Raw genomic sequence first — 26912 nt, forward strand, 5'->3', positions numbered from 1 at the left:
ATTAGGTTTAGCTCCGTTAACATTTTGTGGATACGTCTCTTCGTATTTTGTGAGTATTGTTCAAAGATTTACACCGTTGTTGGGCTGAAGGATGGTTTTAAGTTAGTTTCAAGATGATTTAAAGTAAAAATATGAGCTTATATTAAAACGATTGGATATTGAATGACAATATTTATTTATGGGGAAAGGCTAAAAAGGGAATATGCAAACACTAGCCGTTACCCGCGGCGTCGCTCGCGTGTAATAAGAACTTCCATCTAAAATGATATAAATAATGTGTAGATTTTACTGATGACTTATATTTTTGTAGCACCCTATAGGCACTCGGCACAGTCCGTCAGCCCGTCGGGATACTTTTTATTACTTTTCACGCGGACATTATTCCATAAAGAAGGGTTTTTAAGTTTTTGGCCGCCATTTAAAAAGATGGCAACAAATTGAACCCAAAATACCATTCAGCCCGTCTATAGGTTAAAGGAAACCATTGTACTAAATATTTGTGAAATCGGTTGAAACGCGCGGACTTTATTGCATAGAGAATATTTTCTTACATTTCTGGGCGCCATTTTAAAAGATGGCAAAAAATCGAACCCGAAAGACCATTTAGCCCGTCTTAAGGTTAAAGCAAACCAATATACTACATATTTGTGAAATCGGTTGAAACACGCGTAATTAATTGCATAGAGAATATTTTTTACATTTGTGGGCGCCATTTTTTAAGATGGCGGCGGATTGGAAAAATCTTTCTTAGTACGCGCCTACTACTCATGAGTAACGTTCCTGCAAATTTTCAGCCTTCTAGGGCAAGCGGTTTGGGCTGGGCGTTGATTATCAGTCAGTCTGTCAGTCAGTCAGTCAGTCAGTCAGTCAGGACTTTGATTTATATAGATATAGATAAACGATTTACGAAAGGTATGCACGAGCTTCGATTAAATGTATTATATTAATCGATTCCGGTTCAAGAACTTGATCTATTTTCCTAGTTCCTACTACCACGATTAAATCTGGCCTTGAACTAATAAGGAAAACGATAACAATAGAAAGTGAAATTCCCTAGTTCATTAGATCGTAATCGATTCCAATTGCCGTAGATCGATTAGAAAGTGAGGAGATTGTGGGATAGGGGGCACTGCGGTAATTCTCCAGTAAATGACTTAGATATTCTCGCAATCGATTTCTGAAAATGTGTCGCGTATATATTTGGTATATCCAAAGCGTGGTACTTTTCCATGAGGCTCCAATGATCACTTGAACTCTTTTCCTCTCTTTCTAAGTATGACGCGCGCCTTTTCCTTAGCATCTCTACTGATCCTCTCTCCGCATCCTTTTAGTCCTATATTGGACCGTGCGCGGGAACCCATTCCATCATCCCACGCGCACCCTTAAGCGCCGGATTCGGGAAAAAGCGCGTGCTACTTGTAAACAAGAGTGCGCGGACTTTCCCGCCGTTTTCCAAGGCGGGAAAATTTGGCGCGTGGCCGGTGAACCACCGGCTTTCTCCCCAGGCTCTTCTAGTTTCGCGTGCTTGGTGGGAAAGGCCACGTTTCCAGTCTCGAGATGATGCGGACTTCTAAAAGCTTGGAAATCGGATCGAAGACCACTATGTGATATTCAAAAATTCGACCAAGCCTTTTTTCGCGCGTAATATTTGGCGCATAAATATTTCTTTCAAAAGTTTAAAATTTGTTTGCGTAGAGTAAATTTGTGTACAAACCCGGGAAAACCCTCCACCAAAACTCTTTCCTCCCCCTGACGTGATGGATGGTAAACATTTTCCCAGGAGTCATTCGGCTAGTAGTCGGGTACATTTCTTGGCTACATCGGAAATAGGATCTCCCTGTGCCGGAACCCCAACTTCTCCAGATCAGGTATCTTTTCTGGTGCATGCTTTATTATATATATTCATCGCACGAGGTTCATAGTATAGTGGAATTCCCAAGACCCTTACTCCATCCTCGTCGTGGACGTTTCTGATTGGTTGGTCCATTGACCCTTATGGGCTCTCTTACGCGTTACGTCATATATGAATGCGTCTAACGTAATGTTACGTCATCTTAAATCGCTTTAATGATCAAACTTTTTAAATGGTTAGAAAAATGCAACATTAGAAATGCACGAAATATTAATGCGTAATTTAAAATTATTAGATTGCCTCCTAGCTTAAATTTAAGTAGAACGCAGTTAGAAATGCATTTAAATTAAGGCATGAATATTGTAAATAATTCTAGATTCCCATAAAATTGCGAGAAAATAATGAGAATTTGACAGTTAAGCAACTCTTAAACCTTCTCTCTCATAAAAAACTAAAATATAAAAAGCAATCGAATTAAATTACTTCCGTTTATCGCCCTATTTTTAAGCCCCCCCCCCCTCCTTTTTTGGTGCTGGATTTCAAAACCGTGATATTAATTTTACCGGAAACTGCCCGGTGTGTTACATGTAGGCTTAATAGGGTTTATTATTACGTTTGTGCTTTTGCACAAAATCCAATCCCTGGATCAAGTTCTAGAGGGAAAACGCGTTGGCGGAATGAAAGAAGGGGTTTTAAGGGTAGACGGGGAAAAAAAGGGGTTCCTGGCGAATGTCCAAGTCTCTATAATTTGATGGTTTTGTAGGCCTAGCTGCCCACCGAAGATAGCCTTCTTATTTCATCCATTATTCAAACTCTATAGCAGAACATAGAAATCGTCTGCCGCGTCCAAAACATGGACTCTGTACACTCAATTATGGACTAGAAATTAATTTGGTAAATGAATGCGGTATATTAGTTTCCCTCACAACTCTCAGTTCAAATTATTTGGACAAAAACCCGCTTGAACGACATTACCCTGGCTTGTTCATTAACGTAACTAGGACCACTGTTCACTATAACATCTCCTAAACGCGATGTTAAAATTTGGTAAATACACCCTAAGATTACTGCTTCTAAAATGTTTAACAGTTAAAGTCAAAAAATTTGAATGGAGGCTTCTCGTTGCTCGGAATGGGGAAGAATTCAATTACTCATTTTCACTACTATGCCAAGAACTGAAGACGTGGGTCTCTTTCATGCTTTTTGCAATGGGTCATTAAACCTGCCAATATGGCGATGATATCAGGGAATGTGGAGTAGGTGTGGAAAATACCCTGAGGTGCAATTCAAACTTTGAATGTTCTTACGTCCTATATGTGTTTTATTTCTACTTCGACATTGTTTAGTCCCAGTGCGATATCAAGTCCATGCTACGGACGAAATGTTTCCATTCCTAAGCCAACCATGTCTATTTTTTATCTATTTGTTATACCTAAATTTGGGAGATGATTTCATTAATATAAGTGATCGTGCAGTCATTCTCATAAATTCCTAATGCAAATGGTGTATAAGCCTTTTATCGTACGATCGTATCACGGGTCTGTTGATTTTACGACCCGACATCAGAAAGGTCGACCTCAATTTTTTTTTACATTTAACCATTTGTTTAAACAACTACGTTAACAGCGACTTCATGTAGTTTTTATCAGCTTGGGGACAAGACAATCTGCGTTCAGTTTAGTTTTTGCATAATCGATAAATATTTATTGAGATATGGGTCTTGTAAACGTTTTATAAGGATCATTATGTTTCCAAATAGAATAGTTGAATATGGAAATTAACGCCAACTGATTAAGCTATTACGCATAATTCAGGGTGATGTTTAGGAGAAAAACTGTGAATGTAGTCATATCATTTAGTTTGAAGAGCAGTTTCAATTACAGAAGTACTCAATGGTGCACAGTCTGATTTTACAAACTGCGCTTGAAAAGGAGCTACCTCTCACTGCCATGAACGCATTCAAAGACTCATAAAAAGAAATTTAAGGGTAGAGAATATCGTTTTTAGAAAGTCTGGAATCTTGGAAATCGTAAAAAACCGTGCAGAAAAAACTATTTTGGCAAAGGCTTAGGGTTCAATTTTTTTCTAGTCTTCCTCTACCCAAGAGTTATTACCCTCCTACCGTAAAACGACCTAAAGATTTAGAATTCTGTAATGCGGAATAGTAAAGTCTTTCCGAAAGTCTGCGTGTTCGAATTCGTTTGCAACTTCCACGCGAGTCTAGCAGCAGACTGACAATAAGTTAAGTTTTGAACTAGAAATGTTTTCGAAAATGAGAAATTCTTTTTCTTAACGCGTGCAAAAGGATATTAACTGGACCCCGGGAATTTATTTTGGACTACGGCCAACTTGAATTCCTTTCTCAATTTTTCGAAAGAGTTAAAATACTAAAGTTAGCCGACCCTGTCCTCGAACGCCCGCACACAGAAGCCAAGAAGAAAGTTACATTCTAAAGGAATAACGAAATCTATCTTTTCATACTGGTTAACCCTAACATTAGGCTTAGGTGTTAATTGTTTTTGAAATCTATAACTTTTTCCCGCGGATATTTTAGACTATTTTGATAATGTAAAAGGATGCTAAGCCTCTATGCATTGTAAAGGCGTTAGATAAGTGGCAATAAGTCGCAAGATGACTTGGTCCAATTAGCTAGCTGAACCTTCAATATCGGTACATAAAGAGGTGACAAAACTCGTGCTTCAAAAAGCATGGAAGGTTGAGTTTCACCCACGTGACCTATTCTCTTAATTCCATTGAAATTGTCTTCTTTGAATTTCCTCAAATGCGCAGAAGCTATTGTGAGTTCAAGCTACTCTGGCTTCATCTAGAAGCGCCTCTAGCTTATTATCACCTCTAATGGCAGGCATGACTCTCTCTTAGTGTGATATATGAATTGATATACTTCCTATAAAAGCAACTTAATTCGGTGGCACAACCTCTTTGATATCATTGCTTAATTCAATGTCACATCTATTTTACACTTAACTACCCCTTGACGTAAAAATCGTCTAAAACTTCACTCAGTAACACTTTAAAAATACCTTTGACTCAGCGAAAGGCTTTTCTAAAGTTTTAAAACAGTTTCGAGAAAATATTCTTGCAAAAAATATTTCAAATACCTCGCTGCACACCGTCTACACCCTAATGTAATATATCAAATTTAATAACGAGGGCCTATTTATCAATTCTAATACCTACCTGAAAAACGTCCTTATATATAAAAAAAATCCGACCAGCAAATCCCCTAAACCCCACATAAAAAAAGGGAATTTTAAATTTGAGGGGGCTTGGGCTTGGGCTCGAAAATAATTTAAATGTAAGATTAAACCTTTTTCCCGGACCTTCTATTCTGTTTGGGGATTTTGCCCAGCACAACCTAAATCTTTGAGAGCGAATTTTCCATTTAATCTAGCGTATAATTTGTTGCAAAAGTGGTTCCCATTTATTATACCCCTTTTTCAATTTTGAGCACCAGGTAAAAAAATACCATACGAAGGATGAGCCTCAACTTATACTTTCGTAAAGGTTGAGTCTCATAGTTTAATAATAAAATTGTACACTGGAGGATATAAAATTCCTGTACTTCCTCTGTCCTTTATAGTTAGAATATAATAATTATTTGAAATGAGTGAGACTCTAGGTCAATTTTAAGTAATGCGTATTTTTGTTTTGTGTACCTTTCCCTTTAAAAACAAAGTCACTTGACATTACAGACAGAGGCTCTGTAACCCACCTACCTTTCTTCTCTTATCGCCAGGTAACATTGTCCACGGAAACTGCCTGAATATGGGATGAAGTTATCTCGAGACTTGAATTCTCGGTCATCCATAATTGCTAGGTCGATAGTGGTGCCATTGCAAAATAACTCGAATAGTTCTAATTTCTAGTGTCACTCATCATCATAATATAGGCGCTACAATTGGCTTTGATATTGGTATAGCTCTTCCCACAAATTCCGCCTAGATACGTTGAAAAAATGGCTTCACAATTATTCATATTAGTTGTATGTATCCCTGTTGTGTCTCCTCACTGGACACTGCCGGCTGAATAGACACCTGCACTTATTGGGCATCGTTGATGACCCACTCTGTAGGTTCTGCCGGGAGGTAGAGGAAACCTCCTCCCATATCCTCTGTAGCTGCGACTACCTCGCGGCCATGAGGTTCGAGCATTTCGACATGCATACTATGGAACCTCACCAGTTCTCTACTGTCTCGGCCAATCGGATTCTCCGATTCATCGAGGCGACAGGACTCTTCGTAGTCTAACAAGCTCGGGGCGCACAATATACCCTTGGTATCGGTGCTCGGCGCGGCGACGCGCCACCCCCTTCAACAATAACAATAACAATCCCTGGTAACACCGTTTTCCTAGCAATTTTCATAGCTCGCGCTCAGGGCTGATTAATTCGAATCGCTCTTTCCGGATGCAATCCGTTCGCGTTGAAAATATGAATGAAGAATGTTAGGGAAAGATCCAAAGGTTAGAATTGAAAGCATTTTAGTTTTGCTTCAAATAACTTGAAATGAATCTCTGTTCGCGTTGAGATAGGTAATAATAAATCTACCAGTAACATGTAACTGGGAGGATGGTGGGTTATTAGACAAATAAGCCCTCGTAACATTCTGGGGTATTAACCATTTGATTACGAATGAAATGAGCAAAGGAAGGATTCGCTAGAGGCTACCAAAGGAAGAGATGACAAAATCCTTTGGTTTGATTTATTGGACACGTAGTAACCTCCATTTTATTCTTTCGCTAATATTCTCTTGCAGCCGGTAAATTAGGCCTTTGTTTACCGCGTGAAAGTTTGTTATAAGTAGGCCACGCTAATGTAATTAAAATCGACTTGGCGAACACAAGCTTCTCACCCTAATTAAAGCGAAAGTGCGCTATTTATTAAATTATAACTTAATTAAATGTTTGCCTTAATTTATATTATGACAGATCTTAAAATGGGACCAAGTCATTTTCTAGGGTAAATTTAAAACGCTTTCCAAGTAATAGAGAGTTGAGGAAATTTCAACGTAATCTATAGCGCCCTTGACGGTTTCTATTCTAATTTCTATTAGTTTAAAATGACACTAGAACTTATACGAGCAAAGCCTAATTTGAAATTGAAACGCACTGGTTTTTTATTTTATTTGTTTATCTTTTCTGAAGGACTTGCAAGTTGCAACTAGGCCACTAGACTTTTCGTGCATTATGTTTATGGGTAAATTTCTTAATCTGTAGTATTTTCCGCCAACTACTCCATCACTCCTGAATTGAATCTATATCTATTGAAGTCCTGAATGACAAACTGATAATAACACTTTGCTCAAAGCGCTGAAGTTACTCTTTAGTAGGCCTAGTAGGTATAACTCACTAAGAAAGAATTTTCCAATTCGCGGCGGCTGTCTTGGAAAAATGGCACAGAAATGTGAAAAACCATTCTTACCATTACGTATACTCGTTCAGTACCCTTTAGACGAGATTTATGGCTTTGGGATTGAATATGCTGCCAAGTTTTTAAATTGAGCCTGCCAGAAAATTAACTTTAAACAACCTTACGGTGTAAAGTCCGTTCCTTTACCCGGACTAGGCTTATCTCTATTACTATTTGACCATAAATGTAACAGAGATCAATTTATTCAATAGATAGCGTTAAAATAAACTAGATACTCCATACTCAATCTTAAAATTGAGAAAACTGTATTCAATGGAAAATCGAATGAAAGCTTTCATCCTGTAAGTTGGCTTCTTCTTGAGGACGAGTGTGCAGCGGGTTAAACATTTCTACAGGCGCTTTAGAAAATGATCATGTCATAATTTATATTATATATAATTAAACTTATCACTGTAGAATAAATACAATTAACGGTACCATAATAAACTAGACATTCCGTAGTATAGTCTGTGTAAATTTCCAGACTTCTAACGTCCCAATAAGGAAGTAATATCAAAGCGAATATTGGTCCAAAAACCAAAATTCTCGATATACATCCTGTAAGGCAGCTTCTCCCTGTTCATCATCATTCGATAGACTATTTTGTCTCATATGACAGAAAACGCCTACCCTACAGACGTCAAAAATGGAGATGGAAGACACGGGTTTACACAAAAATTTCCCTCCATTACTTCCATCAAATTGGTCTATTGCGTTTTACGAACCAATTATTCGGTAAAATCGATTCCTAAAGCAGTTCAAATTATTATTCGCTAATTAACACCGGTCTCAATTACGTCTTTGTTTGTCTAATCCTTTCCTCATCCAATCAAATCTCTAGCCATTATCCCCTCTGTGTAGAAGCTTAGGCTAAGTCTACTTAAGAGAGTTCACAAACAGAAACTCCGGAAGGCTAGTTTAACCTTTCTTTATTTCTATTCGACACCAATAAACAATCCCATTCGTTGTTTGGTTTAAAAAGCGGATAAGAATACCTTTGTATTACAACAGACCCAGAGAACTATACTCAAAGAGAAGCTGATTTTCCAAGAGGTTTTTGGCCGAAAGTTGCTCAAAAAGGATAGAGCAACCCAAATAAAGCAGAATCTAGGCATTACTCTGACCCATATTTCAGTAGGTTGTTCGTCTGTACCGAAAATGTGTGACCCTTATTTTCTCCGTCCACTGGAGTTGGGTGAATATTGTGAAACATGGAGAAATAATGATTCTAACGTTACATTGGAAGGTTCCCTTCATTCCATCATTTATGGTGGAAACTGACAGACATACTTTAAAGAAGCGTGAGACTTTCTCTTTCTTTCTCTTAACCCTCTTTCTCCTCTCATTGCTCCGGAGCTTCCTCAAGGCCGGTTTGCTCCATCTCTCGCTTCAGCTCCATCCTCATTCGGTTTCTATGGTAACCGTGGTCTTCGATTGGGGATGAAGTTTCTCTCCCCCTTATATACCCACCCTCTCCTTTGGCTTCTTGCCAAGTATATTATTTAAAAGTACAATCCCTATTATAGATTTTTTTCCTTTTCCAATCTTATTTTATTTTTAAGATCTGGGTGGCTGCGTTCTGATGCGTTGCTCGAAGTGCGGTGGAAATAAAATAGAAGCGGCACTGGGAATGTTTATCTCCCGTCTCTATAGTACTGTGTAAGGATGATGCTTCAGGAAGTGGGCGGGTACTCTAGTAAGCTTGGGCAATGTTGACGTCAATAAAGGGATATAATATGAACTCCTCCCAATTTGTTAGTAAAGATTCCCTGTGTCGCTTTTACAATTTCCTAGATACTTCGATCAGGTATTGATGGAGACGTGTATTTATTTGTAGTTTTGATGTTTGCTACGCATTGTGGTTTAAATTTTAAGGAATTTTATGTATGAAATAATGAGATGATAGATTTATAGCTTCTCTATATTTTTCTGTTTGTGAAATTTTATGACCCCTATGGCGGCTATATTAAATGCAATATCCATTACGCAAACCCAATTTAAGGCGAGACTGTTCATAGCGTGCATTATTAGCAAAAAATATACATTAGGCTTAGCGGATTGTTTTTTCAAAACCTTTATTTAGCAGAAAACGCCGATAACATATTTGGTTAGTTAAAACTCATGAGAAAAGCTGTCACGCAAAGGTCACGGTTACAAACACGCGTCCGTTATGACGTGTTGGTGGATTTAGGCTTAAAATTAGGTCAAGAATCACGAGTATGTATTCGATCCAAGGTTTAGTTCAATACCGGCCGGCGTTCGCGGACCAACGTGGTCGCAAAAATTGCTGCTAATACGCATTCAACCTTACCGGCGTCGGTTAGGCTTAGCGAGGGTCACGCGCCTATCCAACGCTCCAATCAGAAACCGGATCGAGCATTTTGGCGGGATGGAGAAACGCCAAGAATCGAGGAAACCATGGCGGGAAAAGCGTTTTCCCGCGCTTTTGGTTTTACTAGAGACTGAGGAGGAAAGATGAAGATAGGGAATGCTTGGACTAAGAGAAAGGCGGCAGTAGGGCACGTCATTTGCGCACGCGTTGTAGGAAAAACCCTAGGCCAGACGAGTCGGCGGCCTCTATCGATTTGACCCCGAATGGCTGGCTTTGGTACACATTTATATACTAGAGGGTGCTTCGTGACGTCATTATCGTCTGTAGACGGGCTTAAAGGCGGTGAAGGCCCTCTAGTGTCCTCCGTTTGGATCGTTAAGAATAGGCGCCGCAGAGTAGAAGAGAAAGGGGCGCAAATGGGGGAAATAGATCCAAGATATATATTTTTTTAAATCGTAGAAAGTAGTTGAGATTGATTTCCTCATCGACCCAAGAAACTGGTGGCCATATTTGTTTACCACCGCTCGAAATGTCACGTGGTATTTTGGAAACGAATGTAATAAAGGTACCTTGTTTACCTTGACCCTATGACCCTAAACCTGTCTGACATAAATATCCCTTGACCTATATTCGTGGGCTTTTGTGACCACGTCGGCGCTATCCCCCGATCGTTAAAGTCCAGTAGATTCTAAAAAAATGTTTCTTTCCCCTCCTTGGCGAGTAAATTATATCATTTCCTAGAAATAGTCTAAATTTACCTTTTACAATGGGGGCGGTAAATAAGGGGGTTTTCGATATAGAAGCGTGTGCAGACGGTATGGGAGTGATAAATGCTATATATAAGGGTCAGTGGAATTGTCCATGAAAGCATTTTCAAAAATTCTTAGACATTATAAACAGGTTTATATGGCTATTGTTTCGTTGATTAACTTAAAGAAGTATTTGCTTCTGGTAAGAAGTTCGCGAAGGTTCTGCACTACCACGCGTTTCCTGAAGAAGTGCGAATTTGTTTCATTTCACTTTCCCTTTATTTCTACGGTACAACCCACGCTTTCAGATTGAATTTACGCTCATCGATTTCTCCGTTGTTTTCGGCCTTTATTCTAGATAAGACCTTCCACCCTGGTTAACCTGAAAGTTATAGTTACGTCGGACTCGGTATTCGCAGTTTCCCTCCTCATCAATAGGCCTTCGGAAGGAGGAGTCCGTCCGTATAGCGTGTAGAACTAGAAACTGTAGACCAGTTGCCCTGGTTTTAGCTCTAGTTCTCTCTAGACCAGACGAGTCGCTCGGGAAAACCGCCCATGTGTTTTCGTTTGTCGGGAAAATCCGCGCGTGAGCCTTGCCCTTACCCGGCGAGACAGAATTTCTATGGATGGTAATGCAGATTAGGCTTAAAGAGTTTGTAATCTATTAGGCCTAATTAGGCTTAGTTAGGCATTTGACTCACGTATACCGGGTACTAACCCGGTGGAAATAAACCCTGGGCGGTGTTTTTAATCCATCGTTATGGATAGTACAGTGCGAATTAAAAAAGATGGAACTAAAAGTTGGCCGGTTGTTCATTTGGCGATTGTAAGTTGTACAAGATCATCTTAATGGAACACTTCACGTTTCTTCATCAGTTGACACATGTTGTTTATTTCCCTGACCCTTATGTAATCCATCGTATTGATGTTCAAAATATGTTAATTGGTTTTTTCGATGTCATTAACTAGTTGTTATTAAATATAACGTCAAATTGCTTCCGAAAAATAAGCTTCGTATATCTCCATTCCTACATCCCTGTGTCTGAAGGTGATGGTTAAGCCTAATGTAAGCGTATAGTATTGATGTTGTGTTAGGCCTTTTGTATGTTTCCGGCTGATCGTACGTTATTGAAGAAGTTTTCGCCCGTTTTTCCTGTTCTGAAATAAGTCGCGTAGAGTCAGTTCGATTTTTCTACTCCTAAATGGTTTAAGGAAACGGAATAAAGAATGGACGAGATTGAAAATAGAAAAAGACCTGTTCTACTAAAGGAAATAAAAACGCGGAAATGAATGTTTTTAAAAATATTTAAGCCTTGTAAGAAGATTATTAAAATTAGGCTTAGATAGGTTCGAACAATTGGAATATTATTTATTGCAAATGATTTTATTTTTAACGGCAAATTGCAACTCTTTAGAATTTCTTTTCTCAGTTCCCTTCCTGAAACTGAAAGAGTATAAATTGAAACTCTCAATGGAGATCGTGAAATACTACTTAAAGATTTAGTAGCATCTAAAACCTACCACGATAAAACTGTGCCTTGATGAGTTAGCCCTTTAAAAACCTTCCCATTTTTAATTAACATTACAAATTCATTAAAATAGTCTTAACTATGTTAATAACATCGCCACAATCATTATCGTATGGTTCAACAATTAAATATGTAGTTTATCCATCTCTTTTTTATGAAAAAGGGGGATGTAGCAATCCCTGATCAAATTCGTGGTTCTAAATTTAGAACGGGAGCCTTTTACCCCTTTCAGTCGATAAAGCTAGCTACGTCATGTCCTTAATGACGTCATTCTGCTTCTGGCAACACACATTTTCTTCCTCCTATGAGTGTTCCCTGAGTAACCTTACCGAGTTAGGGCCTTTTGTTCCTGGCGCGCGTGCGTTGTCATGGCAACCTCGCGCGGAAGCCCTCTCTGGATAAAGAGGGAGAAAGCCGCAACTTCTGTTCATCGTGTGCTATGGCGTAAACACGGGTGTAAGATTTACTAAGGTAGCCTCTACCCCAGAAGGCTCTTCCTACATACATTTCTTTATTTCCGCTCTGTTTGCCGCGCTTTCATTTCATCTCCCGCCTTTTTGTTGCTGTTATGATTTTAAAGGGAAAGTGAATTCGTCGTCATTACAACAGATGCCCGCTTCTCTTCGTCCCTGGGTTACAAGTAGGACAAGAAATTCTAACACCTAAGCCCAGCTAAGCCGCGCAAGGTGGCATTGGCATATCGGGGTTTCTTTCGATTCAGTAATTTCCTTCGTAACTTAGTAAGACCTTGTTACGAAATCCTAACGGGTTTCCTTATTTTCGCCTTGTAAGGCATAAAAAGTGTTTATTATTTATTTCAATAGCTTTTCTAGAGTTTCCCCGCATTTTTTATTATGTTGTTTCATTCATTTTAAGTAATAGGTTGAGTTAACGGACTTTCTGTGATTGAAAGTATAGCCTTGAATTAAGAGTTTTTTTTCCTGGCTTATATACTATTGCAATTCAGTAATCTATTGCGCATGGAAAGATTTATGTGGTTTTCTTATAAAGGGAGTAAGAAACATTGACTAGAATGAGGATGGTTCAGCTTCACTTTTCTCTCGCCTTTTCTAACAGATGTTGCAGAAATTAGGCGCTAGTCACGTTCAAAAAGGACCCTCACGTGTCATTAGAATTCGATTTGATTTTGATACTCTTTTAGAAATATCGGGAGAAATTGCATAATATAGTATGCTTAAATTATTTTTAAACCTTATAAATTCTAGCAAACTGTTCTTTAAAACAGTGTTATGCTTGTACTAGCTTTAATTGTTAATATTTTAAAATTTAATTACCATTGGCTAAGTTCATTTTTTTTTCTATTTATATTGAAACAAATGAATTTCGATTAATTTTGGCAGTTGTAAATTTAAAAAAATGCCTGTGATTCAGGAAATAGACCACATTTTGGAAAATTACACTTAAAAATCAACAAGCAATCTGTTGTTTGCAAACACAAACAACACGTAGTTGTAATGGAGAAGAGAAGAAAGCGAGTTACACGTCATAGATCTAGCTTTTGTTTTGGAAAGGGGTGGTAAGAGAAGCTGACCGTCGTTTCTCTCACTTAAATCGCCATTTTTCTTTTGTTCCTGGCTGGAAATAAACACGGAACGAAATTGTTCGTTTTGAGTCAAGTAATACGTTGAAGGTTTAACACAATGCAAAGATGCTACAGTTATAACGTTATTTCGCTGTATTCAGCCTCTTCCGTCGAATAAATTCAGGAAAACAAGAGGAAACATCATAGGGTTGGAAAAGGGGAGAAGATATTCGCTGTTTTCCATCAGTAGAGGGCGAAGCCAGAGTTACAGTTTTATCGAGCTATTTTGCTCTCTGAACGGTACTCGGAAGAAATGCTCCCCAAGCTCTTGGAGCCGAACACAGATAGGAATAGAGGAAAAGCCGGCAAATCGGGGTAGGGACGCGTTTTGCAGTTTGGACTCAGTACAGACTACTACTATACAGAGAGAAAGAGGTTCTATTTATGTCTGCCTTAGCCCTTAGGTTCTCTCGCCATCTTTGTGATTTTCCTCTGAATGAATGAATAAAACCCCGTATTCAATTTTCCATTCGATTATTCTCGTTAAAACGAATCAGTATTAGTCTAATACTCTTTTAAATGAGGATCGAAATCTAGGATCAATTTCAACTCGCGTTATATTTTTCCTTAAACGGTGCTATATAGGAAAGCTCTCTTACCCTTGGCTGCCCTTAAAGGAGAGCTAAACAATAACCCGACGGAGTGAATTGGTTTAAAAATGGACCAACAAAATTTGAATATTTTAAGACCAAAGTGAAACCGTAAATTGAGAGAAAATATATATTTTTCACGATTATCTAATTAACCATGGATAATCCTAATGCCAATTTTGACGAAGATAGCCTGTCAGAAGGCGAAGGAGCCGAAACCATTAGATTAAGACCGTACTTAGATTGGAACGTAAGTTTTTATATCTATAAATATTTTTTTCCTATAATAAATTAGCTTATTATATATTAATTAGAAAGGGTAGGGTTATAATTAGTATTCACTTTCCATCATCTGTAGAGATTAGGATAAAAGTCCCGAGAAACCGCCGGGTTGCCATGGAAACGTGATTTTCCGACTTCCTCTCTTTCTCTGTTAAATCTATAGGCTTAACAAATTTTCGCACCACTTTAATGTTTAATTAAGTTTTACGCTTACACCATTTTATATCAGGGGCTAAGCCTAATCTGGTTAGTGTTAGAAATTAAACCTTTTAGCGTCTCGTATTGTTGTAAGTTAAGTTAATTTTTTTAAGGCAGCCTAATTTAATTTTAAATATTAAATTGTGTCACTCCTGTTTTAATTTGAAGTTAATATTAATACATTTAAAAATTAAGTGGTATTTTTATTGTGTCTAAGGGAAAATTAAATTACGTTTACCATAATTTTTAGACAAAGGTTTCAAATATTTGAAAAGAAAAAACCATGAATGTTTCTAATTTTCAGCATTAAATGTAATTTTTTTTTCTAAATCTATCTTATTTTGAAGATCCTTTATTTATCTATTTATTTAATTTTTGATACATTTTGATCTACAACGAATACAAAAAGCTGCAATATAAAATTTGTGTATTTTAAGTTCAAAGTTCAATGACAAAAATAAACTCAAAGTAGAATACCTCGGTCCCCTAATTTAAACTATATATAACCTCTAATATATTTGGAAAGACTCCAAATACGTAAACCCTTCAATCAAAATTTTTAATGGCATCTTAAGTTCTCATCAAAAACCTTACCAATTTTTGTCAACAACAGATCAAATGAAGTGTTTATACTACCTTTAGACCACGTTTAATGTGATCCGTAACAGTTCTTACACCAAAACAATCCTGATCCCTAAATTTGTGCCAGTAAGACTTCCCACATGTGCTAAGCCTTTGGCGTTATACTTACGCCGTTTATTTATAAACTCTCGGAATCGTGTCGCGGATAGGAAAATAATAATGGATATTCTCTAACACCGTTAATGGACTCGGTGGAGAAATCATTATTTTTCACCGGTGCTTGTGTACTCGGCTTATAAAACGATTGTCTTAGACGAAGCCGGTTCGCCGGGTCATGTTGCTTTGCTGTATTAATTGAGATACACTACACTGCACTACAAGTCAGATCAAATATACAGGGTGTTCATGAAATCTGTGTCGGAGATCAAGGGGGGCGTGTTTTTCCTGTGATTTCGAGTTGAAAATATTATTTCTATGACAATTTGCCGTCCGGATCACTGTTTTCAAGTTAAGATTGAAGTATTTTATGGATGGCCCCTTAAGTTTAATTAATACGCTTGAAGACAATAATTTCTAATTTAATTTTTCAATGCAATAGAACACTTTCGACTCGAAATCGACCAAAGAACAGCATTTCTGATAGACCATTCATAAACACCTCGTATATCTTTAAGTTTTCCATACGAGTATTGCTGAAATGATATAATTTTAAACCCGATTTCTTAACTGTTATGAATGATAATAAAGTTGAATATTAAAGTTTAATATCTATTAAATTACTTTACGTTAAATTATATGGGTTTTCGGAGAAAATAGACTTTTTTCATAGAGTTTGTAAACAATTTTTCGCGAATTTCGCAACTTGTAACCAATTTTTCTAAGAGAAGTATTTTTGTTTGGTCTTACCCGCAATATTTCTTCAGAACTCCACTTGTCTTAGGCGCGATACCAGTGACCCATATATTTAAATTGATTTTTATTGGCAGATATTTGGTTTCTTTACGTCACCTTTACGTCATTTTGACGTTTTTATGAATCAGAAAATATTTAATACGCGAGATTCCATAACTTATATTTCAACAAAAATTATGTTTTAAAATTTTATAAGGAGTTGACATAATTTTCTAAATCAAAGTCAGGAGATATTATAGACCTAAAAATAAGTTGACATTAGGTCATTTATCACCCCCTTACTCTTTAAAGAATTAGGGTTAAACTCTCAGTCCATACTAAGTCTCAAAGGTTAGATATATGGGTTTATGTTCAAGATACTTTACCTTGGAATATCTTGCAAGAGTCATGTCTTCGAATTGTCTGAGAAAGTTTTCGTGACGGTGCTTCCTTAATGTCATAAAGTCATCACCAAGGGGCTAGTCACTTCTTCTTTTAGACAACCCTGTTAGAATTAGGCTTAGCATTGACTGTTTGAAATAAACCACTTCCCAGCGCATGACTGTAATCCTAAAAGACTTTTTTCAGTGGTTAGCCTCTCAACGTTTTTGTTTCTGCTGAACGTTTTGCACCGATTTGAGGGGTGGAATCACGTTAGGCTTAAGAAAATTGATCGATTTTTTTCTTTTCACTCTGTTGGCGCCACTGGTCTACTAGTAAGCCTAAAAAAATGAGGGACTAAACCAGCACCCTATAATATATACGTCGTTCTGTTCCATTTTCCAACATATATTTTTTTCTATTGATTATTTGAAGCTATCTAATAAGCCTCGAGGTTGAGAGGTGATATCACCATCAAAAGAATAGAACTTGAACCTCCTGACAATTCAATCGACCTTTCCTTTACGTAACACGTAATCTTTGATTAAATCAGGGATACAATAGAACTCTGCATTCTTTCGTAACTTAGGTGCCTTGGGGATGTATTGTTGGTTGAACTTATACAGTGGCAGCTGTAGCAGACGATCGGTCGATATTCGACCCTATTATGGATATAGTAAATACGTATATTTTTGCGTCTTTGTTCAAAATCATTGATGTATACAAAATCGTAACCCTATAATACTATCCGTAAGTAAGGGTTGAAAGGATATCCATTATAGAGAGGGCATCTTCTGTCGGTGCATTTCTCGTAGATGGGGGTCTCCTGGTGGTAAAATTGCAGGAAACAGAAATCATCGCCTACGGTGATCCCATCTCTACCCGTATTACCCTACTCAATTCACCTGACTAACAAAGGAAAATCGTGGTATAAGGTGCCTCAATTCGGTTGAAGTTGAAACGAAGATGGCGAATGTTGTCTAGCATAAATGATGCCATAGTCCCCTACGGCAGCCTTATACTTATGAAGGGTATTATAGGGTATTATAGGCTTTTCACGAAAGTTCATTTTTCTGAAGGTTATCAAGCGGCAGTTCCTTGAACTGTGAGGTTATTTTCACTTTTAAGAGTCACCAAACTCTCGAGATTTCATTCTAGGCAAGTTTATGAATTAATTAACAATCATGACTCATGGGTTCGGAAAATGTTTTCTCTATAAATTAATCAATCTCTTGTAAACATATCTGGCGAATTTGCGTCTGTGAAAAAAACTGACATTTGCTAGGGCCACAGTGGCATCGTGGTATAGAGCAATAATACAGAAACCACAATGAAATGAATTAAGTCAAAGGTACAAATACCCCTTTAAGTAATGAACCTGGTATTTGTTATTGTTTCTGGGCAGTGGTTTTCATCCTCATATTCGTTAGCCTATAGGGATTTCTTCTTATCAATACCATCTTCACCAGTTGTAACCGTGACTAGTGGACAATAAACAAAGTAATGAATCCCGCCCATATACATTTCCTTGATTATATCATTCATAAGCCACCACCGTCCTATCAACTCTCACGATTGAACCCAAACTCCAGTTTCCAGACGGTAGGGTGTGGTTGGTTGGAGAGTTTCCCCTTGGTTTCCCTTTCGGCCTATCTCTAATTAATTATGCCAGTTGCGTGAAGCCTAAGCCTAACGGATGCTAGAACAGTCTACACCAGAAAAGGCGGTGGGAGGTTATGGCGACGTGGTCTGACATTATTCCGCGAAAAAAAAAAGAAAAAGTAAAACAAGATCACGATCTGGAATTCGTTTGTTTTTTCGCTCTGGCTTCTAAATATAGTTTCTCTTTCCCGTTTTCACATCCTCGATCTGCTTTTGATCGCCAACACTTTTGCTATTTTCCATGTCTCTCCGCACCTAAGTTACTTTGGCCAAAGGCCTTTTAGTTTGCTTGCCTCGTTAGTTAAAAGGAATTTACGACACGTGTAAAGTAACAAACAAAAGTGTGACAGACAGTTTAGGTGTACGGGTTTTAACCTTTTTTCACTGACAAAGACCGAGAGGTTAACTTGTTAAAAATGGTTTAGCAAAATTAGTGAATGAGGTCGTGAAGGGAACGAGAGATTCATACAGACTGCGAGAGAAACATTTTTATCTACGTGATAACATAAGTTCATAAGATATGCTCCATAAGCTTACTGAGAGCATGTCATGAAGTGACGTAGGTGAAACGTCATAGATTCTCGTAAAGCGACTCCAATAAAACACTATATATGGGTTCTAAGTTAATGAAATAAATTGTTTTTTTTTTTTCGCTTTTTTGAACATAAACTCGGGGTATGACAGCGAATACCATAATTTAGATCTTAATATCATTTGAAATTTTGAGGATATACCATATAAAGTTCATTGATTAGTGTGGCAAAGTTGCTTTATTTTTTTACGCTACATAAAAAATAAAGATATTTAGATTATTTTATAGCTTTTTTAAAATATTTGCTATTTTGGGTACAAAGTTCATTTGTGTGCGATGAACCCATTTTAATTGCCAAGGTCATGAAAGTTGTAGTAAAGATGCAAAATTGAAAGCGGTTAAATTTATAGTATTAATGGAATTTAATTTATTATCGATTTTCAGCACGATGTCGGTGCTCAGGACTTTCCGCGGGTCAGCAGTCAAGTTCCTCTGTCGCCCAAGGGCGCGGACGACGAGTACGACGATGACCGTGGCTCCGAGGGGGACGCTCTGGAGAGGGGAAACTGGACGGGACGATTCGATTTCATCCTGTCTTTATTGGGCTACAGTGTCGGATTGGGCAACGTCTGGCGTTTCCCATACCTCTGTTACAGCAACGGGGGCGGCGCTTTTCTCATCCCTTTCATTGTCATGATGCTACTAGCCGGTAATTATCAATTACGAATGATTAATTTGACCGCCTACAAGTTGAAAATTACACCGGTGACTAGACACGAGTAGCCTGAGTTGAAGTTGGATAGAAGGGATTATATAACACCCAACTTCGGCTTAGTCTACTTGTTATTAACCCTGGGTCAAAGTGGAGGGGCCATTTTACCATTTTGGAGTGTGGAGAGATGTTCAAAATTCGCTTCCATCTCTTATAAATCTTGAAATTTAACACGATATCGTTCGAACTATACAACGCAGGGTTACCTCTGATGTTCATGGAACTATCTTTCGGGCAGTTTGCCAGTTTAGGGCCTTTGGCCATCTTCGAAAGATTCTGTCCACTCTTCCAAGGCATCGGCTACGGAATGATCTTGGTTTCTGGTATAGTCATGCTCTATTACAACATGATTATCGCTTGGACGTTATTCTATATGTTCGCGTCGTGGCAGAGTCACCTACCGTGGGAGGATTGCGACCCTGAGTGGAGCACACCGGGTTAGTTCTATTTTCATAAGCCTTTTTGACGTCATATTCCTACATTCTATTAATATTACCCTTCCTCTCGGCTGCTGATTGATAATGCTTCTTTGAATCTTTTTATAGCTTGCTTCTCGTACCAGAGAGCTGACGAATGTCAAAAAACTAACGGCACTTATTTTAATCGCACTTGTTGGGCGCCAGATTCGCCCAATTTAAGCAAGATTAATTTGACTGATATTCACAAAAAGACGCCCGCCGATGAGTACTTTCTGTAAGTTTAAGAAGCTTTAAATAAACAAATGCGCGTGATCTCCCTTTTTCACTTCCTGGTTCAGATTCCCTAGAGACAATTGGAAATCAATCTTTCTCGTCACGTTCCTAAAAATGTGTTCTTGTTTATTTATAATAGACATTACGTGTTGGGCCAGTCTTCCGGAATTCATGAAACGGGTGAAGTTCGTTGGTCTTTGGCGCTATGTTTACTTCTAGCCTGGATCATAGTCTTTCTATGTTTAAGTAAAGGTGTCCAGTCTTCGGGAAAAGTGGTATATTTTACGGCACTTTTTCCCTACGTCGTTCTGGTCATTCTATTCTTCCGAGGAGTCACTCTACCAGGAGCTAGAGAGGGCATTCTCTTTTACGTCACACCTACTTGGAGTCGATTGGGAACGGCACAGGTAAGCTCCAGATAATTTTGAGCCTCGGTATTTCGAGGAAACGTGTCTTCATATAACGCGGATAACATGTAATTTTTTTGTGAATTGTCTTTGTGTTAAGTGTCAAGGTCAAACTAACCTTAAAATGATACCTTTAGATTCACGAAATAAGTTGTTGTTATTTGTTTCCCGGTAGGTTTGGGGAGACGCTGCGGTGCAGATATTCTTCGCATTGAGTCCAGCATGGGGCGGTCTCATCACTCTATCATCCTACAACAAGTTTCATAATAATTGCTACAAGTAAGCCTCAATGTCATCTCTGTATTTTTTGTTCATGACCTTTTGACCTTTAACCTCTTTTAGGGATGCCTTGATTGTATCGGTCAGTAACATACTAACTAGCATCTTCGCGGGATTCGTCATCTTTTCCGTCATTGGATACTTGGCCCACGAGCTGCACGTGGATGTCGACAAAGTAGTTGACCAAGGAGCCGGGTTGGCCTTCATCGTCTACCCAGAAGTGGTCGCCCGTCTACCCATCGCTCCTCTCTGGGCGTTTCTCTTCTTTTTCATGTTACTAACCCTTGGCCTCGATAGCCAGTTCGCCTTGCTCGAGACAGTTACCACCGCCATCCTCGACCGCTTTCCTGGATTGCGTGAAGTCAAATTATGGGTCGTCATGGGTGTTTGCGTCTTTGGGTATTTAGGCGGACTCATATTCACCACCAACGTGAGTGAATTATAAATTATGCTTAAAGCTAAGTCTAATTAGGTTGTAAGTGTAATTGTGATCGATCTTCCCACGCGACAGAGCGGAGTGTACTGGCTCGAGATATTCGACAAATACGCGGCGAATTTTTCAGTTTTATTGATTGCCATTGCTGAATGTACCCTAATTGCTTGGAACTATGGTAAAGTATTACCTTCATAGTGTAACCTTTGACTAGAATTCTAATTACACTTGGTTAATTGGATACAGGAGCCGACAGGTTTTTGAGAGACATTGAGAAAATGATCGGTTCTCGTTCATACGTCTGGACGTGTTTCTGGATGTACATGTGGAAGTATTTGACTCCCGCTACGCTACTTGTAAGTTTAATCGTGACGTCATCAATATGTCATCAATTAATAAGGCCTTTTTAATATTATATTATAGTTCATCTTGATATTCAACTGGGTTGAATATACACCAGCGAAAAGCGGTGATTACATTTACCCTATGTGGGCAAATATCATAGGTGAGAAGGTTTTTATTCTCATGATTAGACCCGACAAATATTGGTCAAATTAGGCTTAACATCTCTATCTCCTACGCGTTTCAGGCTGGGTAGTCGCTATGTTTCCCGTCTCAGTCATCGTTGTAATGATGATCTACAAACTGTGCTCATTAAGGAAAGGATCGTTAAGGGAGGTATGACTTAAAAACAGTTTCTTTTTTTATTGGTAGAGTATTTTTCTCTTTCTTTGTTTCTTTGCTAAGCCATGGCCTCGTTTAATGTGCCTGTAGAAGCTATATTTATTTATTGATTGATGTGCTTTCACTGAAGTAGTTTTTATTTCGCGTCACCGTAACGAATCTGATAGGCTTTAATGAGCACACAAAATTGTCGAGGCACGATTTTTATGTTTTTCTTTATTTTTTGATAAACACGTACCACTGGTCAAAATAAAGTAGGCTTAGTTTTCGATGACGCGTATCTGTTACCAATTTCCTCTTAGAGAGATAGACAAAGACAGGTACCACGCAGTCAGACCGTAGAAATTATGTTTTTGAAATAACTGCACGTAGATGTTTACACGCTGTCAAAATCATATTTCCTAGCGTTTGAAAATATTGCTTCAACCGACGGACGCGTGGGGCCGTGGACATAAGGCTGATTTCAAGCCCGCCGATGCGACGGGTGAGGATGACGCCGGAAGTGTTAATGGCAACATAATTCGCGAAAACTCCTTCGATAATCCATCCTTTAATGTGACTTACACGTTTGAGACGGCCATTTGAAAAAGGCGACCGCTCTAAAACTAAAACCAAAAGCCACTTAAATCCTTAAAAAACCCTCCCTTAAAATAAATTAAACATTTTCCCACGATAAAACGATAAATACGCGAGTACTGACCCCGCGTGGTATAGAAAGGGGACACAGAGATAAAAAAAATAGGAAAAATTAGCCTTTCCTGAGTGTCAAGATTGTATAAGTGAGATTATTTCTTTGACAAAAAATAAACAAATATTACCGGTATAGTACGTAAGTAAATTTGTGAGAATTACGATTATGAAAAGCCATTGGTGCGAGTGTGTAAAGACATAATACTATGTAAACCCCGAACCGAATGCACTGTGAGAATTTTAAAAGACTATTTCAAGTCTCCAATAATACATCTTCGAATATCGATGACAAAACTTTCGGCACATTTTTATTTTCCTGTTATCAATAAAAATTACCATAAAAAATAATAAATATTTGTAAAAAATTATGAGAATTATAGAAATAATTACTTGTATAATTACTGGATATCCGCTAAAGGACCAAACTTTAGGAAATTTTTCGATACAGATTCCAAATAGTGGGTTTCAAGTTCAAATTCGGACCTTTGCTAAGAAATACTAATTCGAAAGTATTTCTGATCTCTGTAAATTAATAACGTAATTGGTTATTAATTTTGGTCCGATTTTGGTAAAGGGTTAGTAGCGCCTACAATCTAACACGATAAATAGATTAATTTTAAAGTATCGAAATTTTGGAAACCAGGTTCACAGTCCGACAAGCACGTGTAGCCATAGTTAATTTTTAAGGTCTATTTTGATCCATTTACTACCAAATTATGACGTCACTACTACCCTTAATATTCGAAGGCTTAGCAAAATTTTCTTCTTATTATTATTACAAGAAAACTCCTGAACGCGCTTAGTGACACGCGGTTTATTTTTAATAATTCTAAAAACGTTTTGATAAAACCCCGAAAAACTAATTCGTTAGATTTGAGTTGCAACTATCCCTTTAAAGCTGAAACTGTTCTCTATAGGAATCTCAAATTAACTCGAGACTTTCCGTAAGATTTGTCCTTTAACAAAAGATATAAAAACATAAGGAGGTCTTTACTGTGTTAGAAATTAAACGTAAAATAAAACCATCCAAATTATATTAAAATAATTAATTAAATAAATAACCAGCACTCTGACGAATGAAAAGAGATAACATTCCAAAGATTACGAAAACCAAAAACTAACTAAATCACTAATCAGAATAGAAATATACAATAATTAAAAAAAAACCATATATATAAATATATATAAAACCAAGTTAAACTTATTCCGCACAATTTCTTAGCTTAATTCTGTTATTTTTATATTTAAGTTATTTAAGAAAGGCCACGCTATAGTTTAGTTTTGTAAAGAGTTTTTTTTAAGTTGCGTAATATGTAATATAAACCCTGAAAAAACAAAGTCCACGTGATTTCAACTTGTATTTTAGATGACATGCTTTTAAAGTCTGTTTTAACTCATTTAATACTTAGCAAGAAATTTTAATTTATTTAGTTTTTTTAAATATAATTTAAATACTAAATCAATTTAAAAATCATTAACAATCATAATCCTGGGTTTAAAATTTTAAATAAAGCTTACCTAATGAAATAGTTAAAATAATTATGTTGAAACTACTGGCATAGTAATTACCTTTTAATTAATTAAATTAAATTAAATTAACTAAATTTAATGTTTAAAAATAAACCTTAACGGATAAAAACGATATCTAACAGGATAAATTTCTTTCCTAAAAATTTACACGTAACAAAAAAAAATGAGTCATAATTTAATTAATATAATAAATAAAAAGCGAAGAAATAAACAAAAACAAACAAATATAAAAACAAGGCTTGTATATAGTGTAAGTTAAGTTAACATAATAATAATTATAATTATAAGAATCTCCAAGTGTCGTGGACGCCTTTTTTCCTAACAAAAAAAGAAGGAATAGAGCTTTTCTGACGTGTTATTTTTAACATGGTCCCTTGTAAGTCGTGTGAATTCACGCGAGAGTGTTAATTAAGAAAAGTTTGTTAATTAATAGTTCGAGGGGGCTCGTAGTTTAATTTAAAAGAAACTACATTTATAAAAAAAATACGTAGAAAAAGGTGTCAATTGTGTATATAAAGTGAAAAAAAAAGAAACAAATATAAGAAACAATTTTTGTAGATAAAAAAAAACATAAATTTAAAACGCTGGGACTATGTTAAGAAGATTTAATGACGTAACATCAATGTATTAAAACATCAATAGTATTTCATAGGCCAGACAAAAATAAGTGAAAATTTAGAATTAGAATAAAAAAACAAAAGCAAGCATTTTATTATATATATATTAAATATAATTATGTATGATGAAATTAATGAACATGACATAATTGAAGAAAAAACAAATTAAGTTGATTCGTTTACAATATATTATTTGACAATCTCCAATTTTTGAGGAAAATTTATTTTAGTCTTCGTATTAATTTTATTTATAATATTAATTTACGTTCCTTAATTACCTAGGAATTAACAAATTTTAAAGATATTAAATTTAGAAACTAAAAACTAATTAAAAAAAGATGGCTTCCAGATGCAAAAAAAAAATAAAAATAAAAAATAGATGTTTGAATTGAGAAAATCGAGTGCCTGGAGTTAAAAACAAATTAAGGAGATTGAGAAAAATTACGGTTAAAAATTATATGAAAGAAAAATATTTTTTGGTTAAAACTAATTGTGATTGAGGTTAAATTTTGGACGAAAAGATAATGAAAAAAAAGCACTAAATATTTTTGAAAAAAATACAAATTTGAGAAAATGTTACGGAAATTTAATCTTTATCTGATTAAAATTAAGCTAAATTAACATCATAAGAAGCAATATACATCCTAAAATAATTTAGATAACTCTACTAAATTTACGCTGAAACTACCACACTATGTTTTAACGTATTTAATTATAACTGAAACACATTAATTGGCATAATAATTAATAGGATTAAATTTTCGTAACTAATTGTTGACTAGTCAAATTAAATCGTTGTTTCGTTCATGAAATTTAAAGAAAAGGAATTTTTATTTTGGTAAAATATTGTTTTTTTTTGCGAATTCCAAAGAAAACATTAATACAAGTTCATGTGAGTTTTGAAATTAATTTCGTAATGTACAAGCTGAAAGAATCCCTATATGTTAACATCTAAAGTAATGAGATCAAGTTAAGAAATGGTAATTAATTAACACCGTAGTCTCTGTGTGAGTCAGAGCTTAATTAAAATCAGGGATTTTACGTGATGAGCTTTGTGAAAAGAGAAATTAAGATCCAGAATGGTACAGTACATGTTGAAAAGCGGTCCTGGGGGTAAAAAAAAAATTAATAAAATTTGAGTTTTGGTTTAAAGAATCGTTTTCGTATTTGGAAGGATGTTTTGGATTGGGTTTGTGATCCTTTTCAAAAGTGTAAACACTGACGGAAAAGCAAACCGCGTATACATTTCAGAAAAATGTCTTCTTGTTACCAAATTCAATATGCGTTACATTACTGGGAAAATTTATGAAATGGTGTGGTTGAATTATCTATGGTTGGGTCTTGGTAACCCTCACCTTTATGATCAACCCCAAATAGTAAAAATACCTATTTTTCTATTGACAGTTCGGTTTTCCTCATCGACTGGCCTACCAGGCTTGCCCACTTATGTTTTTTACCGATGACCTACCACTACCGTGCAGTCGTATTTTTTGGCCTACCATACATGACTATTGGCCAAACTCGCCATTTCATTCATGAACTAGACACGAGTTAGTAAGCTCTCCAGTCAAATCGTTTACCATTGGCCAAGTTCTGTTGCGATGGGACACAGTGTGAGGAACGTAACTGATCTTATTAAATATCCAGACCATCCAGAATTCCCTATTCAATCCGGGGTAATGTACTTTCTTAATTATAACATAATCCCTGTCATGGTCCTCCCTCCAGACTTAATATGAAGTAATTGTCCCATTGCCAAAGGGTGTGAAACGCAAACGACGACGTGGTTTAACGAACCCTCTAACTAAAGTGACAATCAATCGCACGGTATAGACATGCCGACGCGGACAAACACGTACCCAGCTGTCTGGTCCTGTAATCGCTTTATCTACCCTCCATGTGTGACAAGGCTTAGCTAGGGGAAATAATTCCTCTTTCATCAAAAATATCCGGGTCCAAGTTTTATTTTTAATGGATTGCAGACAGCATTCCTTCAAGATGAAGGAATTATTGTTCTATGCGTAATGGGTTTCAGTCCAAGAAAACATTCCTCGATATGCTTTTCTGAATAATTTGATGCCGCCAAAGCAGAATAATTTAAGAGTTTAAATATATTTATAAAACCATAAGTTTATAAGATATGTTCCATAAGTATGACGCTACCTATGCTTCGCAATGTTATAGACTTACTGAGAGC

General features: G+C 36.8%; 1 protein-coding gene and 1 long non-coding RNA gene across 4 annotated transcripts; one reads left to right on the plus strand and one right to left on the minus strand.

Annotated features, from left to right (window-relative positions):
- Positions 1–1532: 1532 nt before the first annotated feature.
- On the plus strand, positions 1533–26123 carry LOC149674056 (sodium-dependent proline transporter-like). Of its 2 annotated transcripts, none has more exons than XM_089839908.1 (12): positions 1533–1868; positions 19056–19320; positions 19584–19820; positions 19929–20076; positions 20215–20482; positions 20658–20761; positions 20825–21191; positions 21273–21372; positions 21441–21550; positions 21618–21699; positions 21784–21872; positions 22284–26123. In XM_089839908.1, the coding sequence occupies exons 1-12, from the start codon at positions 1758–1760 to the stop codon at positions 22461–22463; spliced, it is 2061 nt and encodes a 686-aa protein (XP_089696034.1). In that variant the 5' UTR covers positions 1533–1757; the 3' UTR covers positions 22464–26123. The 2 variants fall into 2 exon arrangements, with proteins under 2 accessions (XP_089696034.1, XP_089696035.1); XM_089839909.1 differs by lacking the exon at positions 1533–1868 and adding an exon at positions 13491–14333.
- Positions 19219–20837, minus strand: LOC149674057 (uncharacterized). Of its 2 annotated transcripts, XR_016366998.1 has the most exons (5): positions 20601–20837; positions 20222–20528; positions 19880–20145; positions 19492–19802; positions 19219–19310 (listed from the first exon to the last, which is right to left on the minus strand). It is a non-coding gene; the product is annotated as an uncharacterized LOC149674057 (long non-coding RNA). The 2 variants fall into 2 exon arrangements; XR_016366997.1 differs by having other exon boundaries at positions 20222–20837.
- Positions 26124–26912: the final 789 nt, after the last annotated feature.

This window comes from Phalangium opilio, unplaced genomic scaffold (assembly GCF_054372755.1).
Source record: "Phalangium opilio isolate 3A_F unplaced genomic scaffold, DU_Popi_V2 ptg000048l_1, whole genome shotgun sequence".
Classification (NCBI taxonomy): domain Eukaryota; kingdom Metazoa; phylum Arthropoda; class Arachnida; order Opiliones; family Phalangiidae; genus Phalangium; species Phalangium opilio.